A 24319-nucleotide genomic window follows, 5' to 3' on the forward strand; every position below is an offset into this window, starting at 1 on the left:
TGGCAGAAGTGAGAAAAGAGCATGACGAGGATGGTAGGGGGCTTGATGACTTTGACATGAACTGAACAGGTGGAGCAGAAATGATGGAGTTGGTTATTACCCTGTGGTCCACACCATCGACACGCCCGCGGCGGCTTGGTCACAGATGATGGTGAGCAAGGCTAAGCTGTGCGTGTGTGCACACACAAGTTTTTCAACCAGCGCACAAAGGAAATTAATGTACACACAAAAGGTTAGTTACCTAAAATAATGTAGTAGTTAATAATTATACTTACTGAATATAATCTTTTAGCTAACTGCTTCTGTTAACTAGTTAGTCGGTTTTTCAAATACCATAATGCACGTCACTAATTTACGTCACCTCACCTTACCTTTCCTGTTCTGGTTTGTACAGCTGCATCACGGCGGCAGTCATGTTTGGCAGACAGTGTTCATATCGTAAAGTTTACAAAGATCTGTTTCAAATCCTGTAGGTAGCTTACTAAGTTTTTATTGAAAAAAACATTGATTCACTATGTCGAATTCAAAAGAAGCGAAGGGCGTGAAGCGCAAAAGAACTGCAAATTTGTTTAAAGTTGAATGGCTTAACAAAATAGTAGAAACTGCTACACCGAAAGCTCGTGAGGTCATGAACGTTCAGCTACGAGAGATATTTATGTATGGTTCAGAAAATGGAGTTATCTGTTTGTATTGTCATGATGCGAAAGTTGCTGGAGAATTTGCTAGTGGAAAGAAGTGGGATGATATTTGGAAACTTGACTTTTTGAAGCGTCATTTGGCAAGTAAATCGCATTTGGACAGTGTACAAAAGCTCAGGCAACAGAACCCGTCATTACCCGTTCCAGGAGTGCTACGCATGTTACAGTTGAGTGCAGATGAGTGAGAGTGAAAACGATCAAACCCAGAGGAGATCAAAGTTGAGGTACAAGAATTGCTGATTGTGACCTCACATTTGGCGATGAACCAGGTTAATGCCTTATGCCTAAAATATCATGATTTTCTAACTGAAAATATTGTAATAGACAGTTTAATGATTTCAGATTTTCCGTGCAAGAAAAAATTAAATCCAAACCGATTTCAAACTTCACTCAAATGGTGGCATTTGTACTTCAAAATGAACAGCTTTGCAACCTTGCACAGTTGATGGACATTGGGGGAACATTTCTTGCGTCTAGTGCGGACTGTGAGCGAGGTTTTAGCCTAATGAATCAACTCAAAAACAAGCTGAGAAACCGTTTAGGTGAATGTCATTTGGATATGTTAATGAGAATCAAAAGCTATCAATTGGATGGAAGTTCTATTAGTCTAGATAGAGCTTACAAAGAATGGGTAAATGCCAAAGACAGGAGAGAGAAAAAATAACTGAGTGACTTAAATATGATAAAAATTAAAATCTCCAACCTGATGGCAAGAACATTGACTTCTCTAACTTCCATTAATGCCCCTCCTCCCCTTCGTATCCCATCCCTTATTTGCTTGCTTGCTTATTTATTTATTATCATTATTATGACTTTCTTCTTTCTCTTTTTTTCTCTCTTTTTTCTCCCTCTGTCTCTCTCACTATACCCCTTGCCTATCCTCTGGGTTCCCCCCCTCCCTTTTCTTTCTCACTGGGCCTCCTGTCCCATGATCCTCTCACATCCCTTTTGCCAATCAACTGTCCAGCTCTTGGCTCCATCCCTCCCCCTCCCGTCTTCTCCTATCATTTTGGATCTCCCCCTCCCCCTCCCACTTTCAAATCTCTTACTAGCTCTTCCTTCAGTTAGTCCTGACGAAGGGTCTTGGCCTGAAACGTCGACTGCACCTCTTCCTAGAGATGCTGCCTGGCCTGCTGCGTTCACCAGCAACTTTGATGTGTGTATTATTGATGCTTGAGTCCTTGTATAACCAAGGAATTAATACTTGACCAGAATGGGGAATGCGGGGAGATCTGATTGGTAGGTAGAAGGTGGAAAGAGCTAATAGCTTCCAACTTCTGGCCGACCTGTTGTGGGTCCATGAAGAAGACACACCAATGCCTCTACTTTCTTGGAAGCTCAAGGAGGTTAGACACATCACAGGCTTGGCACCACCCAGTACACGGCAGCCCACTTGATTGGTACCCCTTCCACAAGCATCCAATTCCCCCACCATCGACCAACAGTCACGGCAGTGTGTACTGTCTACAAGATGCACTGCAACAACACACCAAAGTTCCTAAGGCTGCACCTTCCAGACCCACGACCACTACCATCTAGAAGGACGAGAACAGTAGATACCTGGGAACACCACCTCATGGAAATCCCCCTCCAAGTCACTCACCATCCTGACTTGGAGGCATATCACCGTTCCTTCACTGTTGCTGGGTCAGAATCATGGAATTCCCTCTCTAACAGCACTGTGAGTGTACCTACACCTCAGGGACTGCAGTGGTTCAAGAAGGCAGCTCATCACCACCTTCTCAAGGGCAATTAGGGATGGGCAATAAATGCTGGCGTAGCTGGCAATGCCCACATCCCGTAAATGAATAAATTTTAAAACACTTAAAACTTCTCCAACGAACTTCTACAGACGTGCTCTTGACAAATTGCGTCTCGGTCCAGTCTGCCAATCATAACACAGGAACAGAAGTTAGTGGGCACAGTCTGCCCGATCCTAGGCTCATCCAGTGTAATGAAAGGCCCCTCCCACCAGGACCCATTCTCTTGTTCCCCCCCTCCAATCTCTCCCATCGGAATAAATGTACCACTAACCTTCTCCTCTGCTATTATAAGACTAATGGTTCTGTAGATTAACACAATGGACTCTTGACCTCACTATCCACCACGTTATGACTTTGCAGCTTATTATTTGCCAGCAAAGGACTTTCTTTATGAATCCTGTATTCTGTTATTGCAGAAACAAATATCGCTGTGATAATTGTACGTTCTAGTATCAATTGTTTGGCGACAATAAAGTATAAAGCATAAAGACCTTTCTTCAGGATGGGAAAGGAGGGGAGGAAAGACACCAAAATAAAATGGGGGGGGGAAGGAGGCTGGCTGAAAGGTGATAGGTGAAGCCAGGAGGGTGGGAAAGGTATGGGACTGGAGAAGAAGGAATCTGATCGGAGAAGAGAGAGGACTATGGAAGGAGGTGAAGGAGGAGAGGCACCAGGGGGAGGTGATAGGCAATTAAGGAGAAGAGGTCTGAGGCCAGAGTGGGGAATGAAAGAAGAGGGAAGTGGGGGGGGGGGAGAGAGAAAAAAATTACTGGAAGGGGAAATTGCCATTCATGCCAGGCCCAGAGGGAATATGAGGTGTTGCTCCTCCACGCTGAGAGTGGCCTCATCGTGGCACGGGAGGAGGCCATGGATCGTCATGTCGGGATGGGAATTAAGGTGGTTGGTCATCAGGAAATTCTGCTTTTGGCAATAACTTTCAGTTTAAGATGGCGCTGGTGAAGCTCGGTGACCACTTGCTGCCGACAAACAAAGCAAAGAAAACAACTAAATACTTTGTCACTTCATGAATTACACTTTTCCTGCTAAACGAACACTGCAAACAATAGACTGTAGCTTGATGGAGTTGAGCTTTTGAATTGATCGGACAAACTGGCATTTTTTTGTGTGAACTGGGGTCGTGAAGGTGGAGGGTGGTGAGGTGAGGCGAGGCAAGGTGAGGCGGGGAACGGGGAACGAGCCGGTGCTTGTCCATTGCTGGAGCGGATTTGGAGGTGATTCAATGCGGCAGAGTCAAGCCCGAGACTGAGAGGAGGAAAGACCCGAGGTCTGATTGATTTAGGCACGGAGCCGAATTGCAAAGGTCAGGTACAGGCCGAATCAAGGCGGCAGATCTTGGGCCAGGAGAGTATTGAAGCGGCAGGGCCCAGGTACGAGAGCGAGGAACGGCCAGAATTCGGACAAATTAAATGCCAGGCCAGATTGGAAAGATCAGGGTGTCGGGCCTGGTGGTGAGGGATGGACCGGTTCTGTGAGGTTCACTTGTCTCTGCGCTGAACTGACACTGTGGCCTGCAACTCACGGACTTCAGTGAACCCTCACTCTGTTTGCTATTTGCTTACTTTTATTGGTTCCACGATTTCTTTTCTCTCTGCACGTTGGGTGTCCGACAGGCTTCTCTCATCTTAATGGGTTCTACTGGGTTTCTCTGTCTTGTGGCTGTCAGTAAGCAGACAAATCTCAAGGTTGTACAAAGTATACACACTTTGTTAATAAATGCTCCTTGAACTTTGAACTCAGCAAAGAATCAGAATCAGAATCACGCTTACTATCTCCGGCGGACGTCGTGAAATTTGTTAACTTTGCGGCAGCAGTACAGTGCAAAACACAGTATTTATATTTTTGATTCTTTTTTTCTTTTAATTCGGTTCTTTCAGGCTTCTTGTTTTGTAAGCAAGCAAGTCTCAAGTTTGTATAATTTATATATATATATCAAACAAATTAATCAAATAGTGCAAAAAAAGGAATAAAACAGTAGTGAGGTAGTGTTCATCCATTCAGAAATAGGACGTCAGTTTTTCAGTCTTGGTCTGTCTTGTGTTTCTGTGATATTATTCTGGAGGAACATTGTATCATTTCGTAACGCATGCATTACTAAATGACAATAAAAGAGGACTGCGTGTCCTCATAATCTAATCTAAGAAGCTGTCCCTGAGTCGCTGAGTGTGTGCTTTCAGGCTTCTGTACCTCCTTCCTGATGGTGACAGTGAGAAGAGGGCGTTCACTGGGTGGTGGGGGTCTTTAATGATGGACGCCGCCTTCCTGAGACACCGCTACTTGAAGATGTTCTGGATTCTGCGGAGGCTGGGCTGAAGCTAGCCTCCCCCCACCCCCCAACACCTTATCAATATCAATGTAGAAGATGCTGCACCGGGAGCACTGGATACGATAGACGACCTCCAACAGATTCGCAGGTGAAGTCTTGCCTCAGTCTGGGGCTCTGAATGGAGGTGAATGGGCAGGTGCAGCGAGAGGGGGATATGTACCCAGAGGGGGATTAGTGGGGAGGGTCGACTGGAAGAGGGAATGAGGGAGAGGGAGAGATGCACAAAGCGGAGAGTGGGGAACGAGTGAAGATGCGTTCGTTGGGAGGATCCTTTTGAAGATGGCCGACCCATCAATCATCGGGTCTTGGTTACGCCCCTCGGCCGTCCCATCTGAGTCCTCCAGCGACTCACAGTGGTCAATTCCACTGTCAATCATGAGCCGCTCTCACGTCAGGATGCGGGGCGGGCGCTGTGGTCACGTGGGAAACCGGTTTGGCCAACGGGCGGCTGCGGCGCCCGCTCCCGGTTGCGTGGTCGGTGATTCTCCCCGCCCCTCCACCGGGACCCATTGCCAGTTCCCGCCGGTTGTTGCTGTGGGTGTTTTGCAGCCGGCGGTGCCCACCGCGTCGGTGCCAGGGCGGGCTGGCCCCGTACAGTAGAGCATGCGCAGTGTGTTCGGTAGGTCCTAAATCGCGTGGTGCGGAGGACGCTGCTGATTAGATAGAGCTGTTTTTAGCGCGTGGGGGTTTGTGGGAAAAGTGATGGCCATCCTCAGTCAGCGGAAGAGCTAAACCCACGGTTGTCAGGATTTCTGCGGATTAAATTTTGCTAGCTTCTCGAGTAGTTTAATTTGAGATCAATAAGTTATTTTAGCAATTTAAAGTGGTCCATAGGGTCCTCTTGACAAAGGATAAGTTGTCTCGCTTTTATTTGAATATATCTCCTTATTGTGATAAATGTAATGATGAAGCTTCACTCATTCATATGTTTTGGACATGTCCGAGTCTTGGCAAATATTGGAAAGAAGTATTTCAAACCTTCTCAGTACTTTTAAAAGTAAATTTTAAGCCTAATCCTTTGACCACTTTATTCAGTATTGTTGGAGGAAAGGATATTATTTTGGAGAAATCTGATTTGTACATTTTGGATTTTATTTCTCTTGTGGCTAGGAGGGCACTCTTGCTTAAATAGAAAGATGTGGTGTTCAATGGCTGTGGGATGTGATGGCATGTTTAAATTTAGAGAAGATTCGGTATTCAATTTCTGAATCTAATCAAGACTTTCAAACATTGTGGGGACCTTTTTTGAACTACTTCCAAAACCTTTGATTTGCCATTAAAGCACAGATGGTGGCTAATAATATACTTTTTTTTCCCTTTTTCTTCTTTACCAATCAGCTTCAGTCTTGGTAGTGGGTTAGATATTTTTCCCATATAATAAATTTACAGTATTTCAATATTATGAATTAATCAATTTGTATGAATACAGTATAGAGTAAGGAGTTTGTATGTGCGATTCAGTATAATGTATTTGATATATTTCTTTTTTCTTGAACTCTGTATTCTCCTATGTAGAAAATTAATAAAAATATTGAAAAAAAAGAAAAGTTGTTTTAGTGTCTCTGTTAAATTTCTCATCCATTTTAACTGTCGCAGCCATTGAGCAGAGGGCATATATATAGTATTCATTGGCCTTCAAGGAAGCTGGGGAGGAAAATAACTCCATGGTTTTGGGAGTTGGACCCCTTTATAAAGTGATGTTAGGTGTGACCTCTACACAGTGGTTCAGATTCCTCTGAAATTAATGTAAAAGAGTGTGTATGCGTGCCATCCAGATAGATCATATCATACCTAATGTGCTAAAACAGATTTTTGAACTACAGTTTCAGAGGAAGGCTATAACATTTATTGCTGTGAACCTATCGTTTAGAAATCTCTTTTTGTTTTGTTTCAGCTATCTGGAATGGTATGTCCCTCTCCACAGCAGCAAATTGCGGAGCTTAAGTAGTTCGACGAAGCAGAGAAAGTTAATGAGAAGTATTCGCACCAGGCTGTTGCAAAGTGAGGTGAGAGTGCCAGGGTTTAACTGACAGTGCCCATTGCAGGATGGAAGGAAAGCCCAGTGACATCCCTGTGGAGGCACCTGCTTCCGAGGGTGGTGAGGGTGTGCGGAGCAGCAGACGTGACCTGGAGGGCCTGTTGTCCTGCACGCTGTGCGGGAAGGTGTTTGCCTACCAGTCCTTGCTGCGCCGGCACCTGCAAGCCCACACTGAGAACCGGCCCTTCAGCTGCGACGTCTGCAGCAAGACCTACAAGAGCGACCAGGACCTCTTGCAGCACCGGCGGATCCACACCAGGGAGAGGAGCGCCAGGTGCCCTGAGTGCGGCAAGGCCTTCGTCCGCTTCTCGCACTTGGAGGCGCACCTGCGCACCCACACCGGCGAGCGGCCCTTCTCCTGCCCCGACTGCGGCAAGGCCTTCCAGCAGTCCTCGAACCTGCAGAGGCACCAACGCACCCACACCCGCGAGCGACCGTTCTCCTGCCCTGACTGCGGCAAGGCCTTCTACCAGTCCTCGAACCTGCAGAGGCACCGGCGCAAACACAGCTGCCAGCAGCCCTTCTCCTGCCCCGACTGCGGCAAGGCCTTTGGCTGCTACTCACACTTACAGGGGCACCGGTGCGCCGACACCTGCGAGCGGCCCTTCTCCTGCTCCGACTGCGGCAAGGCCTTCATCCAGTCTGCCCACCTCGTGGAGCACCGGAGAGTTCACACTGGGGAGAAGCCCTTCGTCTGCCCGGTCTGTGGGAAGAGCTTCGCCCGGTCGTCACAGCTCCACGTTCACAGGCGGACCCACACGGGGGAGAGGCCCTACGCCTGCCCCGACTGCGGGAAGAGCTTCAGCACGACTTCCATCTTGCTGAAGCACCGGCAGGTCCACACCGAGGAGCGGCCCTTCCCCTGCCCCGACTGCGGCAAGGCCTTCAAGAGCCCCGTGCACCTGAAGCAGCACCACGTGATCCACGCCGGGGAGAGGCCCTTCTCCTGCCCCGTCTGCGGGAGGTGCTTCACTTGGTCGTGGCAACTGCGGAACCACCGGCGGACACACGCGGAGTAGAGAAGCTACGCGTGTCCCGGCAAGGGAGGGGGGGGTGGAGACTTCACTTGGTCCTGCCATCTCCTGCCACGGCAGCCGACTCACCCTGCCATCCTTCCCTCGGGCACTGTCTGTATCCATGTGAGAGTGTGCCTGTGTGTCTGTCAGTGTGTGTGTGTGTGTCCTGTCCCTGCAGACCTGTGGGTTTCCTCCTGGTTGCTCTAGTTTTCTCCAGCATTCCACAGAGGTAAATCATTCCCCCAGTGTGTCGGATATGTTGTGTATTTAACATCTCAGTAGCATTTGATCGAGGCCTCGTTGACCTGGTATTGCATCCTCGCTGTCTAGATACGCAAAGGCTGGGCAGTACGATATGGAGAGTGAGCTGTTGCCCGTGTAGCAAGCTCCCCCTCTCCACGCATCTGATGAATCTAAAGGCAGAGACCGATACGGTTTGGCACCAGCGGCATTGCGGGAGTTGCCAGTCGGCGTTGAACTCAACGTGGGACTGCCTCAGGGACCCCAGCTCCGGATTTTTCCCTCAGGGTTCACTCCCCAAGCCTTCCCCATGAGTGGGTACAGCCGCAAGGCAGCGGAGGTTTGAGATCAGAGTTTTCCTTCTCCCAGATGAGCTGCCAACCATGGCTGACGAGCCCCGTCTGACCGAAGTGACTGGTTTTAAGGCGCCAGTAACCCGACTTCGCCCCTTCTCCTGTCAGTAGAAACTGTTCCACTGGGCTTGGTGGCTAAGCCACGCGTGAAGGCCGGGAGCTGGACTATTTGAGGTGGACGCCATTGGGAGTACTTGATAGGTGGTGGGATATTTGCTTGATTAAGAATTCTCTGTTTAAATAATTCATTACGGTTCGTATGTGAAAATAAGTGAATTGGATACATCGTGTTGCTGCCAAGTGATGCCTGTGCCCTCACTTAAAGTAAAATGTGACTTTAGACTCGGCTTCCCGACTCCGTCTCTTTCTTCCAGTTAGGTTTTCGTTTTGGAGTTTGGAAAGAGTCAGTGTAGGGCTAGAATCTGGGGTTGGGGGAGACGAACGCGATGTGACGTGGCTGAAGGTTAGTTTCTCGAGGCAGCCGTGTGCGTCTGGCAGCGAGGAGAGTGAGGTGGGATCCGTATTGATGCGTTTGGTGGTCACGCGGTATTGCGCCAATGTACAATCCCTCCTGCCGACGCTATGTCCGTATCCCTCTGTCCCACGCGTATTCATGGTGCCCATCTGAGGACATCTTTAACCTCTCCTGACTCCTGACACTCAGTGTTAAAAAAACATCAAAACTTTTCCCTGCCCATCTCCTTCGGACTTACTCCCTCTCACCGAAACTCCGCGGCCCCGCATTTTAGACATTCTCATCCTGTGAAAACTGAAACACCGGCTGTCTATATCTCTCATAATCTCATAACCTTCTATCAGGTCTGAAACACAAGAGATTCTGCAGATGTTGAAACCCAGAGCAACACACACAAAATACTGCAGGAGGTCAGCAAAGCGGGCAGGTTTCAACGCTTCAGGCCGAGAACCTCCTTCCGGGCTGAAACGGAAGGCGCCAGAATAAAATACTGCGGGGAGGGGAAGGTGATAGTTCAGGAAAGGAGGAGGAGGATTCTGGTGGGGGAGGAGAGTGCACTATGGGAGAAAGGGAGGAAAGAGAGGCTCTAAGGGAAGAGATGGGCAGGAGAGATAAGACGCCGGAGTGGGGAATGGAAGGAGGAGGGCAAAAAAAAAAAGACCGGAAACAAATTAATATTGGTGCCATCAGGTTGGAGGCTACCAAGGCGGAATATGAGGTGTTGCTCTCCGACCTGAGGGTGGCTTCGTCGTGGCAGAGGTGAGGCCGTGGACCAACATGTCAGAACGGGAACGGGGATGAGAATTACAGTGGCTGTAATTTCTGTTTTGGCAGGTGGAGCAGAGGTGCTTGACAAAGCAGCCCCCCCCCCCCCCCGCCCCCAGTTTACTTCAGGGCTCACCAGGAGCACTGGACACAATAGACAACCCCGGCCGATTTCGCAGGTGAAGTGTTGCCTCGCCTGGAAGGACCGTCAGGGGTCCCTGAATGGAGGAGAGGGAGGATCATTTCTCCTGGTTGTGGGTATACGACCCAGGGGTCTCCCCTCAGTCTCTGCGGCTCCGGAGAAAGCAACACATTTGTCCACCCTCAAGCAGTATCCTGGTGAATTTCTACAAAACCCCTACAACCTCCCTGTCCAGGGTAAAAAACTACAATCCCTGGAGTGTTTTCTCAATGTTCGTTATTAAAAAGTTAAGTAAGTCGCGCAAAAATGTAGGGAGGTAGTGTTCACGAGTTCAATGTTCATTCAGAAACCTCTCAACCACTTTGCTCAGCAGAGAAAAGCCCTAAATCACTCAACCTTCCCTCAAAGAAAAACCTTTGCTCAGTCAATCCTCCCTCAGAGAAAAGCCCTGGCTCACTCACTCGTCCCTCACAGAAAACCCTAAATCACTCAACCTTCCCTCAGAGAAAATCTCTAAATCACCCAACTTTCCCTCAGAGAAAATCTCTAAATCACTCAACCTTCCCTCAGAGAAAATCTCTAAATCACCCAACTTTCCCTCAGAGAAAAGCCCTAAATCACCCAACTTTCCCTCAGAGAAAATCTCTAAATCACCCAACTTTCCCTCAGAGAAAATCTCTAAATCACTCAACCTTCCCTCAGAGAAAAGCCCTAAATCACAACCCTCCCTCAGTGAAAATCTCTAAATCACCCAACTTTCCCTCAGAGAAAAGCTCTGTCTCACTGAAACTTCCCTCACAGAAAACCCTAAATCACTCAACCTTCCCTCAGAGAAAATCTCTAAATCACCCAACTTTCCCTCAGAGAAAATCTCTAAATCACCCAACCTTCCCTCAGAGAAAATCACTATATTACTCAAATTTCCCTCAGAGAAAAGCCTTAAATCACTCATCATTCCTTCTTTTGCAATCTTTTTATTAATTTCATAGAATGAAAACATAACAAAGCAAAAATACTGGTAGGAGATACATTGTTACATTTAAAATGAGTAATTGTAAAACCAAATAGTAAAAATTAACAAAGCTCCCAATCGTGCAGAATAATAATGAATAATACAAAGAAAAAAAAAATGAAGAAAAATCATGAAAAAGAAAAGAAAAAGAAAAAAAAACAAACCCCATCCCCCAAAAAACTAAACTAAACAGAATTAGTCAACTAAACTAAACTAAAAGACTTGGGCAATTCTAACAACTTAAAAATGGGAAAGAAGAAAACCTTAGTGTCGACGACTCCATTCCTCTCCACCAACAGTACAGAGAAATAAAACAAGTTTGGAAATGGTCAAATTACATCAAATGAAAATGCTGAATGAACGGCCTCCAAGTTTTTTCAAATCTAATGGAAGGGTCATAAACCGCACTTCTAATTTTTTCCAAATTCAAACATACCATAGTTTGTGAAAACCAATGGAATACCGTAGGAGGGTTAATCTCTTTCCAATTCAGCAAAATTGATCTTCTAATCACTCATCATTTCTTCAGAGAAAATCCCTAAATCACTCAACATTTCCTCAGAGAAAAGCCCTGAATCACTCAACCTTTTCTCATTAGTCATGCTGTCTAATCCAAGCAGCATGCTGGTGAATCTCCTCTGCTCTCTCTAATATTTACATATCCTTCCCATAATGAGGTGAGCAGAACTGAACACAATACGCTCAGTGTGGTCAAACTGGACATATATGGAGCTACAACATACCTTGTGGCTCTTCAGTTCCTCAACTACTGACCTGCACACCATGCACCCTGCTAACATTTCGCTGCAACTTTGAGGCATCTATGGACATGGTCCCCAAGATCACTCTGTATCTGCACGCTGCTAAGAATCCTGGCATTAACCCTGTACCCGCCCTTAAATAGTCCAAAATGTTTCACCTGACACTTTTCCAGATCAAACTGCATTTGCCACTTCTCAGCTCACTTCTGCAACCTGTCAATGTCCCATTGGAACATACGATAACCTTCGTGTTACCAACAAACTTACCAACTCACCCTTCCACTTCCTTATCCAAGTCATTTATAAAAATCACAAACAGGTCCTAGAGCAGAGTTATTGGGGAGAGTTAATTACCGACAACAAATCCAGGGAGAACCTACCTCCACATGTTCACAACACACTCTGGAGGTCAGACTTGGTGAAGTTTCCTGCACACCCTCTGATCATACACTCACTGGGTCAGACAGACTCAAACTCCCTCCACACTGTCCCATCACACACTCCCAGGGTCAGACACAGAGTGAATCTCCCTCCACACCGTCCCATCACACACTCCCGGGGTCAGACACAGAGTGAATCTCCCTCCACACCATCCCATCACACACTCCCGGGGTCAGATACAGAGTGAATCTCCCTCCACACCGTCCCATCACACACTCCCGGGGTCAGACACAGAGTGAAACTCCCTCCACACCGTCCCATCACACACTTCCGGGGTCAGACACAGAGTGAAGCTCCCTCCACACCGTCCCATCACACACTCCCGGGGTCAGACACAGAGTGAATCTCCCTCCACACCATCCCATCACACACTCCCGGGGTCAGATACAGAGTGAATCTCCCTCCACACCGTCCCATCACACACTCCTGGGGTCAGACACAGAGTGAAGCTCCCTAATCTGTGTATTCGAGGTACTAAACTCTAGGTGAAAATTTTACTCACGTATTCCCCCCTAAATCCTCCTATGCACCCCTACCTTAAATATATGACCTCCCCCATACAGTCTACCCAGTCTCTGCATATGACTCAGAGACACAAAGCTATTGACGTGTCAGAGAAGCTGAGCTTTGCTTTTGTTGGATTCACTCTGCAGGTCAGGCAGCATCTACGGAGAGAGATAAGCAGCCGATGTTTCGTGTTGAAACCCTTCATTGGGACGGGAAAGGAAAGAGGCAGAATGTGGGGAAGGGGGAGGTTGTATGTTGGTGGGTGGGGAGGGAATGATGTGAGAAATTGGGAGGTAATCGACGGAAGAGGTGAAGGACGAGAGAAGAAGGAATGATTGGAATCGACAGTGGAGAACGTCGGGAACCTGAGGGAGGCAATGGACATGTCATGAGGGTGGGGGAGAAGTGAAGGGGTGAGAGGGCCCCCAGCATGCTAAAATAACACATCCTCCCTCAGCGCCATTCAGACCCCCAAGTACACTGTGAGAGGGAGACATCATTTCACCTGAGAAACTCTCAGGATTATCCACTGTGCTCCCGGTGAGCCACCTCTGCATCGGTGAGACCTGACGAAGGTTAGGGAGCAGCTTCAGTGTGTCTGTTGAAAATCCGGGATTTTCCGGTGGGCACCCATTCCAATCCGACTTCCCACTCCCATACAAAGTTCTCTCTCCACATCCTCTTACAATGCCACGATGAAGCCAATCTCAGGTTGGAGGTCAACACCACTTACTCCATCTGGGTAGCCGCCGACCTGATGGTATGAACATCAATAGCTGTTACTTGCTGCCCGTAAGCCGCTGGTGTTTAGAGCAGCAATGAGAAGGTCCTCCATCTCTGATGGCTTTCAGGACTTCCTTCATCGTGTCAGTAGCTTCCTTTGTCAGTCCTGCAAGTCCGGGGTGGAGACTCTGGAATACTGTCTCACTCAGATGTAGAAGGATTCTTCATTGATGTTTCCTGAACAATTTTGTTTGACCGGTCAGGGTTGTTAGCCCTGAGCCTGGAGAACCACTCTTAGTCTGTACTCTACCCTTTGACCTGTTTGGCATGGGTGACCCTACCTAGAGCCAAAGCAAAAGGCCCTGACTCCAGCCAACATAGCACTTAGGGTCATTGAAACAGGCAAGCCTCCAAACCCTACGACAAGATAGTGGTCTACTTGGATGATCTATATCTCTAACTTCTCGTAATTTCTTCCCCATCCTAAACAGCCATATTTCTTTCTCTTTCACCCCCCACCTCACATTTTCCATTCCCCAGAAGGTTACTCGCTCACCCTCTTCTCACCTCGTCTCCATCCTCATGACCATCGTCCATGATAGCACTGGTGACAGTTTTGCAGGCCGCACACAAAACTTCTAGATAAACCGCTTCTGAACTACTATCACTGCAATGTTCAGCCTGTATTATCCTTTTAAGTAACATATTTTTAAATCAGCATAACAAAATAGTGATCTTACAATCTTCTTAAGGACTTGGTGGTCTTAACTCTCAAGAAGCAGGTACAGCACCTTTAAGCAGACAAAGGTACATCAACATGCTGGAAGTGAGGGAGGAGGAGTATGAAACTTCCTTTACCCGGTATTTTGTTAGCAAATGTACTGTGCAGTCTCTGGAGAACAAGACTGAGGACTTTGGGGCAAGATTGCTGTATCAGAGCGAAATAAGGGATTGCTGCATCCTCTGTTTCATGGTGACGTGGCTGACCTCATATTTTCCAGATAGCGTCACTAAAACCCTAAGGCTTCTCAATACACCAGATAAACCAGACTGTTGACTTGAAGAGACAAAAGATAGCAGTCAGGGTTTATGATTAACACTTTGTGGTGTTTGAACGTAGCATCTTGTCACACTCTTGTTCCTCTGAGCTGGAACATCTAATGATTAAGTGCTCACTGTTCTACTTACCAAAAGCATTCTCCAAAATCCTGACCACAGTTTGCATAGCAAAGGGCATGCACTCAAGGGATAGATTACAGCAATACGTGAACAAGAGACAGCCTGTCCTGGCACCTTCCAAATTATTGCTGGGGACTTCAATCAGGCTTGCTTGAAGCAATCTCCAGCCAATCATCGTCAACATATCGCCTGCAGTACCAGGGGCCCCAAAGCACTCGACCACTGCTGTACAACCAGGAAATCTGATCTTCCATCTGTCCTCCCCCGACCTGCACACAGGCAGAGGTTAAAGATCAAAAAGCTCTGAAAGTAGATGCAATGAGGAGGTGGTCACGGGAGGCAGGGAACTGGCTGCACGACTGCTTCCAGTCAGTGAACTGGGCCACGTTTAAGAACTTGTCAGTGGATCTGAATGAAAATCGCAGAAAGTCTCTCTTTGTGTTTGTTCATCTCTGCCATGTCTCCCCTCTGTCTCCTTCTCTCCAGGGAAAACAGTTCCAGCTCTTCCTCCCTCTCCCTCACAGGGAAAGCCCTCCATTCCCAGCAACATCCTCGGGGATTTTTTCCTGTATCCTCCAGCTTAATCACATGCTCAGAATCAGAATCAGGTTTATTATCACTGGCGTGTGTCGTGAACTTTGTTAACTTAGCAGCAGCAGTTCAATGCAATACATAACATAGAAGTAAAAAATAAAATAATAATAATAAAGTAAATCAATTATAGTATCTGTGAATTGAAAAGATTAAAAATCGTGCAAAAACAGAAATAATATATGTTAAAAAGTGAGGTAGTGTTCATGGGTTCAATGTCCATTTAGGAATCGGATGGCAGAGGGGAAGAAGCTGTTCCTGAATCGCTGAGTGTGTGCCTTCAGGCTTCTGTACCTCCTACCTGATGGTAACAGTGAGAAAAGGACAGTGATGCAGCCTGTCAGAATGCTCTCCACAGTACAACTATAGAAGTTTTTGAGTGTATTTGTTGACAATGACCAGGCTGGTGGCATAGTGGCATCAGCGCTGGACTGCGGGGCGGCAGGTCCTGGGTTCGAATCCAGCCAGATCCCCTGCATGCCTTTCATCCGTGCTGGGTTACGAGCTGGTGATCTCTTCGGATAAAAAACTCACCCAACATAAGGCAATGGCAAACCACTGCTGTATCTTGCCTCGTACGCGATTTCCCACTACATCAGAGTGGCGTGGGAGGAAATTGTTCACTAACCGGAGAAATTCCAGATGCAGTGTACCTTTCCTTTTTTGACAGTCCTTCCAATGGCTTGAGATGAGAACTGCACACAGTACTGCAATTGCAGCCTCACCCACGTCTTTTACAGTTGTAGAGCTCAGAGGAATTGGGAGTGGGGGGGGGGGCAAAAGTGTACGCAACATTCCCCCCTCCCCGATGACCACCTTCACGTGTGGCTGCTTCAGGCTGTGTGTGAATCCAAATTACGGTAACGTCGCAGGCATTGAAAAACTTACCTGCAGCAGCATCACCAGCATCTAACAGCAGACATGCAGCGTTCACAAGGAAAACAGACTAAACTTGTTTTTTTTACAAGAAAGAATTCAATTAGTGTAAAAATATTAAAGTCCATTGTAATGCAAAGTGGACACAGTGTTACTGCAACACACATCAAAGTTGCTGGTGAACGCAGCAGGCCAGGCAGCATCTCCAGGAAGAGGTACAGTCAGCGTTTCGGGCCGAGACCCTTCGTCAGGACTAACTGAAAGAAGAGCTAGTAAGAGATTTGAAAGTTGGAGATAGTCCTGATGAAGGGTCTCGGCCCAAAACATCAACTGTACCTCTTCCTAGAGATGCTGCCTGGCCTGCTGCGTTCACCAGCAGCTTTGATGTGTGTAGCTTGAATTTCCAGCATCTGTAGAATTCCTCGTGTTTGGGCCTATTGCCGGCATCAGCTTTCTAACACACAGCATGACCTTTCCAAAGGGTCAGAGTTGTTTGTAGCAAAGTTAAACCTCTAACGAATGCTCAGCTCCTTGTTGTGAACAAGATCCAGTCTTCAATTCTTGATGTAAATTGTAAACAGTAATTAGTTTTAAGTTAAAAGCACAGCTTTGCAAACATAGAAAATAGGTGCAGGAGTAGGCCATTTGGCCCTTCATAGTCAAGTCATACTTTATTGATCACGGGGGAAAGTGGTTTTCGTTACAGTTGCACCATAAATAATAAATAGTAATGAAACCATAAATAGTTAAATAGTAATATGTAAATAGTGCCAGGAAATAAGTCCAGGACCAGCCTATTGGCTCAGGGTGTCTGACCCTCCAAGGGAGGAGTTGTAAAGTTTGATGGCCACAGGCAGGAATGACTTCCTATGACGCTCTGTGTTGCATCTTGGTGGAATGAGTCTCTGGCTGAATGTACTCCTGTGCCCACCCAGTACATTATGTAGTGGATGGGAGGCATTGTCCAAGATGGCATGCAACTTGGACAGCATCCCCTTTTCAGACACCACTGTCAGAGAGTCCAGTTCCATCCCCACAACATCACTGGCCTTACGAATGAGTTTGTTGATTCTGTTGGTGTCTGCTGCCCTCAGCCTGCTGCCCCAGCACACAACAGCAAACATGATCGCACTGGCCACCACAGACTCGTAGAACATCCTCAGCATCGTTCCAGCCTGCACTGCCGTTCAGTATGATCATGGCTGATCATCCAACTCAGAACCCTGCACATGCCTTCCCTCCATACCCCCTGATCCCTTTAGCCACAAGGGCCATATCTAACTCCCTCTTAAATATAGCCAATGTACTGGCTTCAACTGTTTCCTGTGGCAGAGAATTCCACAGATTCACCACTCTCTGTGTGAATAAGAAACAACAGTGTTACAGAGCATAATGGGAGGGGACGACTGGCTGCTGAGAGATGTGATTTGCAATGTGAAGTCACCATCAGCACCGAAGGGCCTGTTTTTTGTGCTGTACTTTTCTACGCCTCCAATCTATGAGCATAACAAATTTGCAGGTGCAGGAGAAGGTAAATGGGTAGGTGCTTGCCCCAGAGGGGGATTAGTGGGAAAGGACGAATGAGGAGGGAAGCAGAGGGGGGCGTTGAGCTGCAAACGCCCAGGGTAGGGAGGAGGTAAGTGGGCAGGTGCAGCTTTTCAGGCGCTTGCCCCGGAGGGAGATTAGTGGGAAAGGACGAGTGAGGAGGGAAGGTAAGGTAAGGTGCTCGGATCCTTCTGAAGATGGCGGAGTGATACCGCCCACCGGCTCATTGACAAACTGAGGGCTGAGTCCTCCCCGTGCCCGGATTGGCGAAAACCACTGTCAATCATAAACCACACGCTGTGGTATCCAACGTCACAATGTGGGGCGGGCTTTGTGGTCACGTGAACGAGCGGGTCGGCCAACGGGCGGCGGCGGCGCCTGGCTCAGGGTTACGCGGCCCATCACCTCTGCGGTGGGTGTTTTCGCACGGATTCCCTCCACCAGTCCCCGTTGCCGATGCCCGGCCGCCGTCTACATAGGCGCCGGGGGTTGTTTATAATGGAGCGGGGAGTCGGGGAGCTGTACAGTAGAGCATGCGCAGTGCGTTCGGCAGCTCTCAAGTCACGTGGTGTGCAGGATTTTGGCTGATCAGATAGAGCTATTTATGGCGCGTGGGGCATTGTGGGAAAAGTGTCCGCCATTCTCGTTCTGCGGAAAATTGAAACGCAAGTCGTCAAGATTTCTGCTGATTAAACTTTGATTTCAGATCCTAACGTAATTTTACCGCCTGCATTTACTTCCTCACCCATTTTTAATATTGTAGCCTTTGAGGAGAGTAAAGAAATATAAAATCGCTGGACTTCAAGCAAGCTGGGTGAAAAAAGCAACTAGTTTTTGGTTGCAACACACATCAAAGTTGCTGATGAACGCAGCAGGCCAGGCAGCATCTCTAGGAAGAGGTGCAGTCGACGTTTCAGGCCGAGACACGTCGACTGCAGCTCTTCCTAGAGATGCTGCCTGGCCTGCTGCGTTCACCAGCAACTTTGATGTGTGTTGCTTGAATTTCCAGCATCTGCAGAATTCCTGTTGTTTTAGTTTTTGGTTGCAGAGTTTTGGGAGTTGGAACCAAGTGATAGTAGGTGCGACCTTTGGCACAATGATTCAGATTCTAACAAAATATGTGTAAAAGATTTTGTATGCAATCCATGCCATATTTAATGTGGTAAAACAGTATTTTGAATTACAGTTATGGAGAAAGGTTGTAAAGTGTACTGCCTTGATCCTGTCTTTGATAAGTCTTCTGTTTGCATTTTCAGGTATCACTGACTCGCTTTGTATGACCTTCTCCAGACCAGTGTCGCATAACTTAAGTAATGCGATGGTTTATTGAAAGTTAAGCGACATATTCGCACCAGGATCTTGCAGAGTGACTTGGAGTATCAGGATCTGTCTGACAGTGTATATTGAGCGATGGAAGGAAAGCCCCGTGACAACCCTGTGGACACACTTGCCCCCGAGGATGTGCAGAAGAGCAGTCGAGAGGGCCTGTTGTCCTGTACACTGTGTGGGAAGGTGTTTGCCTACCAGTCCGTCCTGCGCCGCCACTTGCAAGGCCACAGTGCTGACCGGCCCTTTAGGTGTGAAGAGTGTGGCAAGGCCTACAAGAGTGGCCAGGACCTCCTGCAGCACCAGCGGATGCACAACAGGGAGAAGAGCGTCACCTGCCCCGAGTGCAGCAAAGTCTTCATCCGCTTCTCGCACTTGGAGGCGCACCTGCGCACCCACACTGGCGAGCGGCCCTTTTCCTGCCCCGACTGCGGCAAGGCCTTCCAGCAGTCCTCGAACCTGCAGAGGCACCAGCGCACCCACACCCGCGAGCGACCGTTCTCCTGCCCCGACTGCGGCAAGGCCTTCCACCAGTCCTCGAACCTGCAGAGGCACCGGCGCAACCACAGTTGCCTGCGGCCCTTCTCCTGCCCCGACTGCGGCAAGACCTTCGTCCAGTCTGCCCAACTAGCGGAGCACCAGAGAGTTCACACTGGAGAGAAGCCCTTCACCTGCCCCGTGTGTAGGAAGAGTTTTGCCCGGTCATCAGAGCTACATGTTCACAGGCGGACCCACACGGGGGAGAGGCCCTACGCCTGCCCCGACTGCGGGAAGAGCTTCAGCACGACTTCCATCTTGCTGAAACACCGGCAGATCCACAGTGAGGAGCGGCCCTTCCCCTGCCCCGACTGCGGCAAGGCCTTCAAGAGCCCCGTGCACCTGAAGCAGCACCACGTGATCCACGCCGGGGAGAGGCCCTTCTCCTGCCCCGTCTGCGGGAGGTGCTTCACTTGGTCGTGGCAACTGCGGAACCACCGGCGGACACACGCGGAGTAGAGAAGCTACACGTGTCCCGGCAAGGGAGGGGGGGTGGAGACTTCACTTGGTCCTGCCATCTCCTTCACAGCAGCAGACACGCCCTGACAAGTAGGGGGAGCGTGGTCTGCCTACGGGGTGCGTCTGCTTCCACCCCTCCCTTGGGCGCTGCCTATACTGTATCTGTGAGTGTGTTTTTTGTGTCTCTCTGTGGAGATTGCGTGCTCTCCCTGTGACCCTGTGGAATTCCCACAGCTGCTCCAGTTTCCTCCCATGTCCTACAGAGAAAAGTTGCTCCCGAGTGCGTCAGTTATTTCACATATTTTATATCTCAGTAGTATTTGAGCATTACTGCAAATATATCATTTGATTGACCATTCCTTGTTGGTTTACAGGTAGTTTTTAAAAATACCTGCATTCGCATGCCACGACCTTCCCACGTGATCTGTGTGCACCTTGAGGGGTCAAAGAGCTTCAGGAAAGTTGCGAGCATTCGGCTTTTGCGAGTAGAAAGAACCAGAATCTACTCTGCGCGCATTGAGGTTATTGCATGAACTTCAAGGGGGAGACAAAAAGCTGCTTGTAAAAGTAGATGCAAAGACCAAAGCCCAGCTGGGTGAATGGAAGGCCAGAAAGAAAGGAGAAATTAAAACAGCGGATCCATCAGATTAGATTATGAGAACACTCAGTCCTCTTTTATTGTCATTTAGAAATGCATACATGCATTAAGAAATGATACAATGTTCCTCCAGAGTGATATCACAGAAAACAGGACAGACCAAAGACTTAACACTAACAAAACCACATAATTATAACATATAGTTACAGCGGTGCAAAGCAATACCATAATTTGATAAAGAACAGACCATAGGCACAGTAAAAAAAAAGTCTCAAAGTCCTGAGTCGATCGACTCCCGAGTCCCTGATAGCAGGCGGCAAAAGGGAGAAACTCCCTGCCATAAACCTCCAGGCACCGTCAACCTGCCGATGCCTTGGAAGCAGCCGACCACAGCCGACGCTGAGTCCATCTGTCCAAAAACTTTGAGCTTCCGAGCAGCCTCACCAATACAGCCTCCCGAGCGCCATCCTCTGCCGAGCACCTTCGACCTCGCCCCGGCCGCTGAAACAAGCAAAGCCGAGGATTTCGGGGCCTTCAGCTCCGGAGATTCCGGTTACCACACAGTAGCAGAGCAGACATTTCAGAAGTTGTCCAGATGTTCCACTGTGCTTTCACGTCTGTCTCCATCAAATTAGGATTGTGCACGGTCCCCAACTTGACAGATAACAGATATTCATCACCGAGGTGGCTCCATGCACTGTCGTTGCACCACCATCTCTCCCTCCTCCTGGGAGGATGTTGTGAATGAGGAAACCAAGAGGAGAGATCGGAGTGTAAAGGGAGCAATAGAAAGATCAATAAAAGAATACTCCAGTTACTTAATTCACCTTCCCAAGGTGAAACTGCACAAACTAGAAAGAAGAAAAAGGAAAAGAAAGGGGATGACAAATGGAAGGAGGATAAACGAGAGTGAATTTCTTGGGAAATTAGCAAATTCAGGGACGTTCACAAACTGGAGGAAAAAGTAGGAAGGGGAGAAACAGAAAGACTAAAGTTGAAAAGGACAGAAGAGACAGAGTGAGCGAGAAAGAGAAGGAAGGAAGGAAGGTAACGGGCAGGATAAAGAGAGAAAAAAGAAGCTCTGACCGGGAGAGAAGCGAGGATTGAAGTAGATCCGGTGAGAAAAGCCAAGAAGAGGAGAAGAAACGTGGTCAAAGGTTTCCGAGTCAGCCGCTACAACCATCGCAGCGGAGGTCCCAGGACCTGAAATTGTTTTACAGCCACAAGTCTCACCTGTCAAGGTGACCCCCCACCCCCAGTCAGGAAAGACGTCCCACAAGAATAAGAAACCCCCCCCACAGTGATTAAATCTTTTAAGTATGAAAGGAACTATTTAAAAATTGACTCTGCTGTGGATACCTGTGTCGTTGAGATCCGTTCTATGTTTATAGCTAAGCAGGGAGGAGTGTTGTGTATTTAATATTTGAGTGATGTTGTAAGTATATTGTTTGATTAAGCATTCTTTGTTTAAATAATTCTTTAAAAATGAGTGAATTGCGTGCATCGCGTCGCTGCCAAGGGACATGCGGGCGCCTCACTGAAAGTAAAACCTGACGTTAGACCCGGCTTCCCGGCTCCGTCTCTTTCTTGCAATTAGATTTATGTTTGGGAGTTTCAAAAGGTGTCGGTTCAGGGCCAGAATCTGTGGTTGGGGAGTTGAAGAGGATGTGATGCCAGGGCGTTGTCTGTATCCCTCCGTTCCCTGCCTAAGACACCTAAGGTTGTCTTCAACTCCTCTATTGTATCTACCATCAACATCACCATCGAGACACCTGCCAGTTTGTTAAAAAAAAATTCAAAACCTTTCCCCTTACACCTCATTCGAACTTATCCCCTCTCCCCTTAACTCCATGGCCTCTCGTACTAAACACTTTCATCCTGTGACAAAGAAACATACTGACTGTCTATATCTCTCATAATCTTATAAACTTCTATCAGGTCTTAAACACAAGAGATTCCACAGATGCTGGAAATCCAGAACGACACACAAAATGCTGGAGGAACTCAGCGGGCCAGGCAGCATCTGTGGAGATCAATAAACAGTCGACGTTCCAGGCCGAGACCCCTCATCAGGACTGGAAAGCAAGGGGAGGACGCTGGAGTAAAAAGGTGGGGGGAGGGGATGGAGGACAAACTAGATTCAGGAAGGTGATAGGTGACGAGAGGTGGGCGGAAGGGTCGAGGGGCCGGAGGAGGAATCTGATAGGACAGGAGAGTGGACCGTAAGATATAGGAGCAGAATGAGGCCATTCAGCCCATTGAGTCTGCTCCGCCATTCCATCCTGGCTGATCCCGGATCCCCACATCCCTGCCTTCTCATCGTCTCCCTTGATGACCAATCAAGAAACGATCAACTTCGGCCTTAAATATACCCACGGATTTAGCCTCCACCGCAGTCTGTGGCAGAGCATTCCACAGATTTACTACCCTTTGGCTAAAAGAATTCCTCGTTAACTCTACTCTGAAGGGCTGCCCCTGAATTTTGAGGCTGTGCCCTCTTGTTCTGGATGCCCCCACCATAGGGAACATCCTCTCCACATCCACCCTATCTAGTCCTTTCAACATTCAGTAGGTTTCAATGAGATCCACCCTCATTCTTCTGAAACCAAGCCCAAAGCTGCCAAACACTCCTCGTGTTAACCCCTTCGTTCCTGGAATCATCCTCGTGACCTCCTCTGGACTCTCCAATGACAACACATCCTTTCTGAGATTTGGAGCACAAAACTGTTGACAGTACTCTAGTGCAGCCTGAACAGTGTCTTGTAAAGCCTCACCACCATCATCTCCTTGCTTTTATATTCTATTCCCCTTGAAATAAACGCCAACATTACATTTGCCTTCTTTACCACACATGCATCCTATAAATTAACCTTCTGGAAGTCTTGCATGAGGACTCCTAAGTCCCTCTGCACCTCTGATGTTTGAACCTTCTCCCCATTTAGATAATAGTCCGCACTATTGTTCCTTTTACCAAAATGAATCATCATACATTTCCCAACACTGTATTCCATCTGCCATTTTTTTGCCCATTCTTACATTTTGTCTTTCGTCCTGCCGCAATCGCATTGCTTCCTCAGGACTACCTACCCCTTCACCTATCTTCGTATCATCCACAAACTTTGCTACAAAGCCATAAATGCCATTAACTAAATCATTGACAAACAATGTGAAAAGCAGTGGTCCCAATACTGACCCCTGAGGAACGCCGCTAGTCACTGAAAGCCAAACAGAAAAGGCCCCCTTTATTCCCACTCGCTGCCTCCTGTCAGTCAGCTATTCCTCTATCCATGCCAGTATCTTTCCTGTAACACCGTAGGATTTTGTGGCAGCTTATCAAACACCTTCTGAACATCCAAGTAAGTGACATCCACTGCCTCTCCTTTTGTCCACCTGCGTGTTACTTCCTTGAAGTAATGAATTTGTCAGGTACAATTTTCCTTTACATAAACCATGCTGACTTTGACTCATTTTGTCATTAGTCTCCAAGTACCTCGAAACCTCGTCCTTAATAATAGACTCCAACACTTTCACAACCATTGAGGTTGGGCTAACTGGCTTACAATTTCCTTTCTTTTGCCTTCCTCCCTTCTTAAAGAATAGAGTGACATTTGCAACCTCCCAGTACCTCAGGACCTTGCCAGAATCAAGTGATTCTTGAAGGATCATGACCAATGCATCCATTATCTCTTCAGTAACCTCTCTCAGGACACTGGAATGTAGTCCATCTGGATCAGGTGACTCACCCATCTTAGGACCTTTGAGATTGCCCTCGCACTTTTTCCTTTGTAATAGCACTCTTGCTCTCTGACACTCACGGACCTCTGGCACACTGCTGGTGTCTTCCACAGTGAAGACTGATGCAAAGTACCCATTATGATCCTCTACTATTTCTTTGTCCCCCATTACTACCTCACCAGCATTATTTTTCTG

General features: G+C 47.8%; 1 protein-coding gene across 1 annotated transcript; it reads left to right on the plus strand.

The window, feature by feature from the left end:
- The first annotated feature begins 5235 nt into the window (after positions 1 to 5235).
- LOC140203539 (uncharacterized) lies at positions 5236 to 21949 on the plus strand. Its single transcript, XM_072269598.1, has 3 exons — positions 5236 to 5424; positions 6700 to 7858; positions 18876 to 21949. The coding sequence occupies exons 2-3, from the start codon at positions 6852 to 6854 to the stop codon at positions 19789 to 19791; spliced, it is 1923 nt and encodes a 640-aa protein (XP_072125699.1). The 5' UTR covers positions 5236 to 5424; positions 6700 to 6851; the 3' UTR covers positions 19792 to 21949.
- The last annotated feature ends 2370 nt before the right edge of the window (positions 21950 to 24319 follow it).

This window comes from Mobula birostris, chromosome 10, assembly GCF_030028105.1.
Source record: "Mobula birostris isolate sMobBir1 chromosome 10, sMobBir1.hap1, whole genome shotgun sequence".
NCBI classification, from domain to species: domain Eukaryota; kingdom Metazoa; phylum Chordata; class Chondrichthyes; order Myliobatiformes; family Myliobatidae; genus Mobula; species Mobula birostris.

What these genes read in the sequence shown, in the direction of transcription:
- LOC140203539 (XM_072269598.1), top strand. Translation starts at nt 6,852, where the DNA reads ATGGAAGGAAAGCCCAGTGACATCCCTGTGGAGGCACCTGCTTCCGAG. An exon ending in CACCGGCGGACACACGCGGA is followed by an intron (nt 7,859 to 18,875) that starts GTAGAGAAGCTA and finishes CAGTGTATATTG; the next exon opens with AGCGATGGAAGGAAAGCCCC.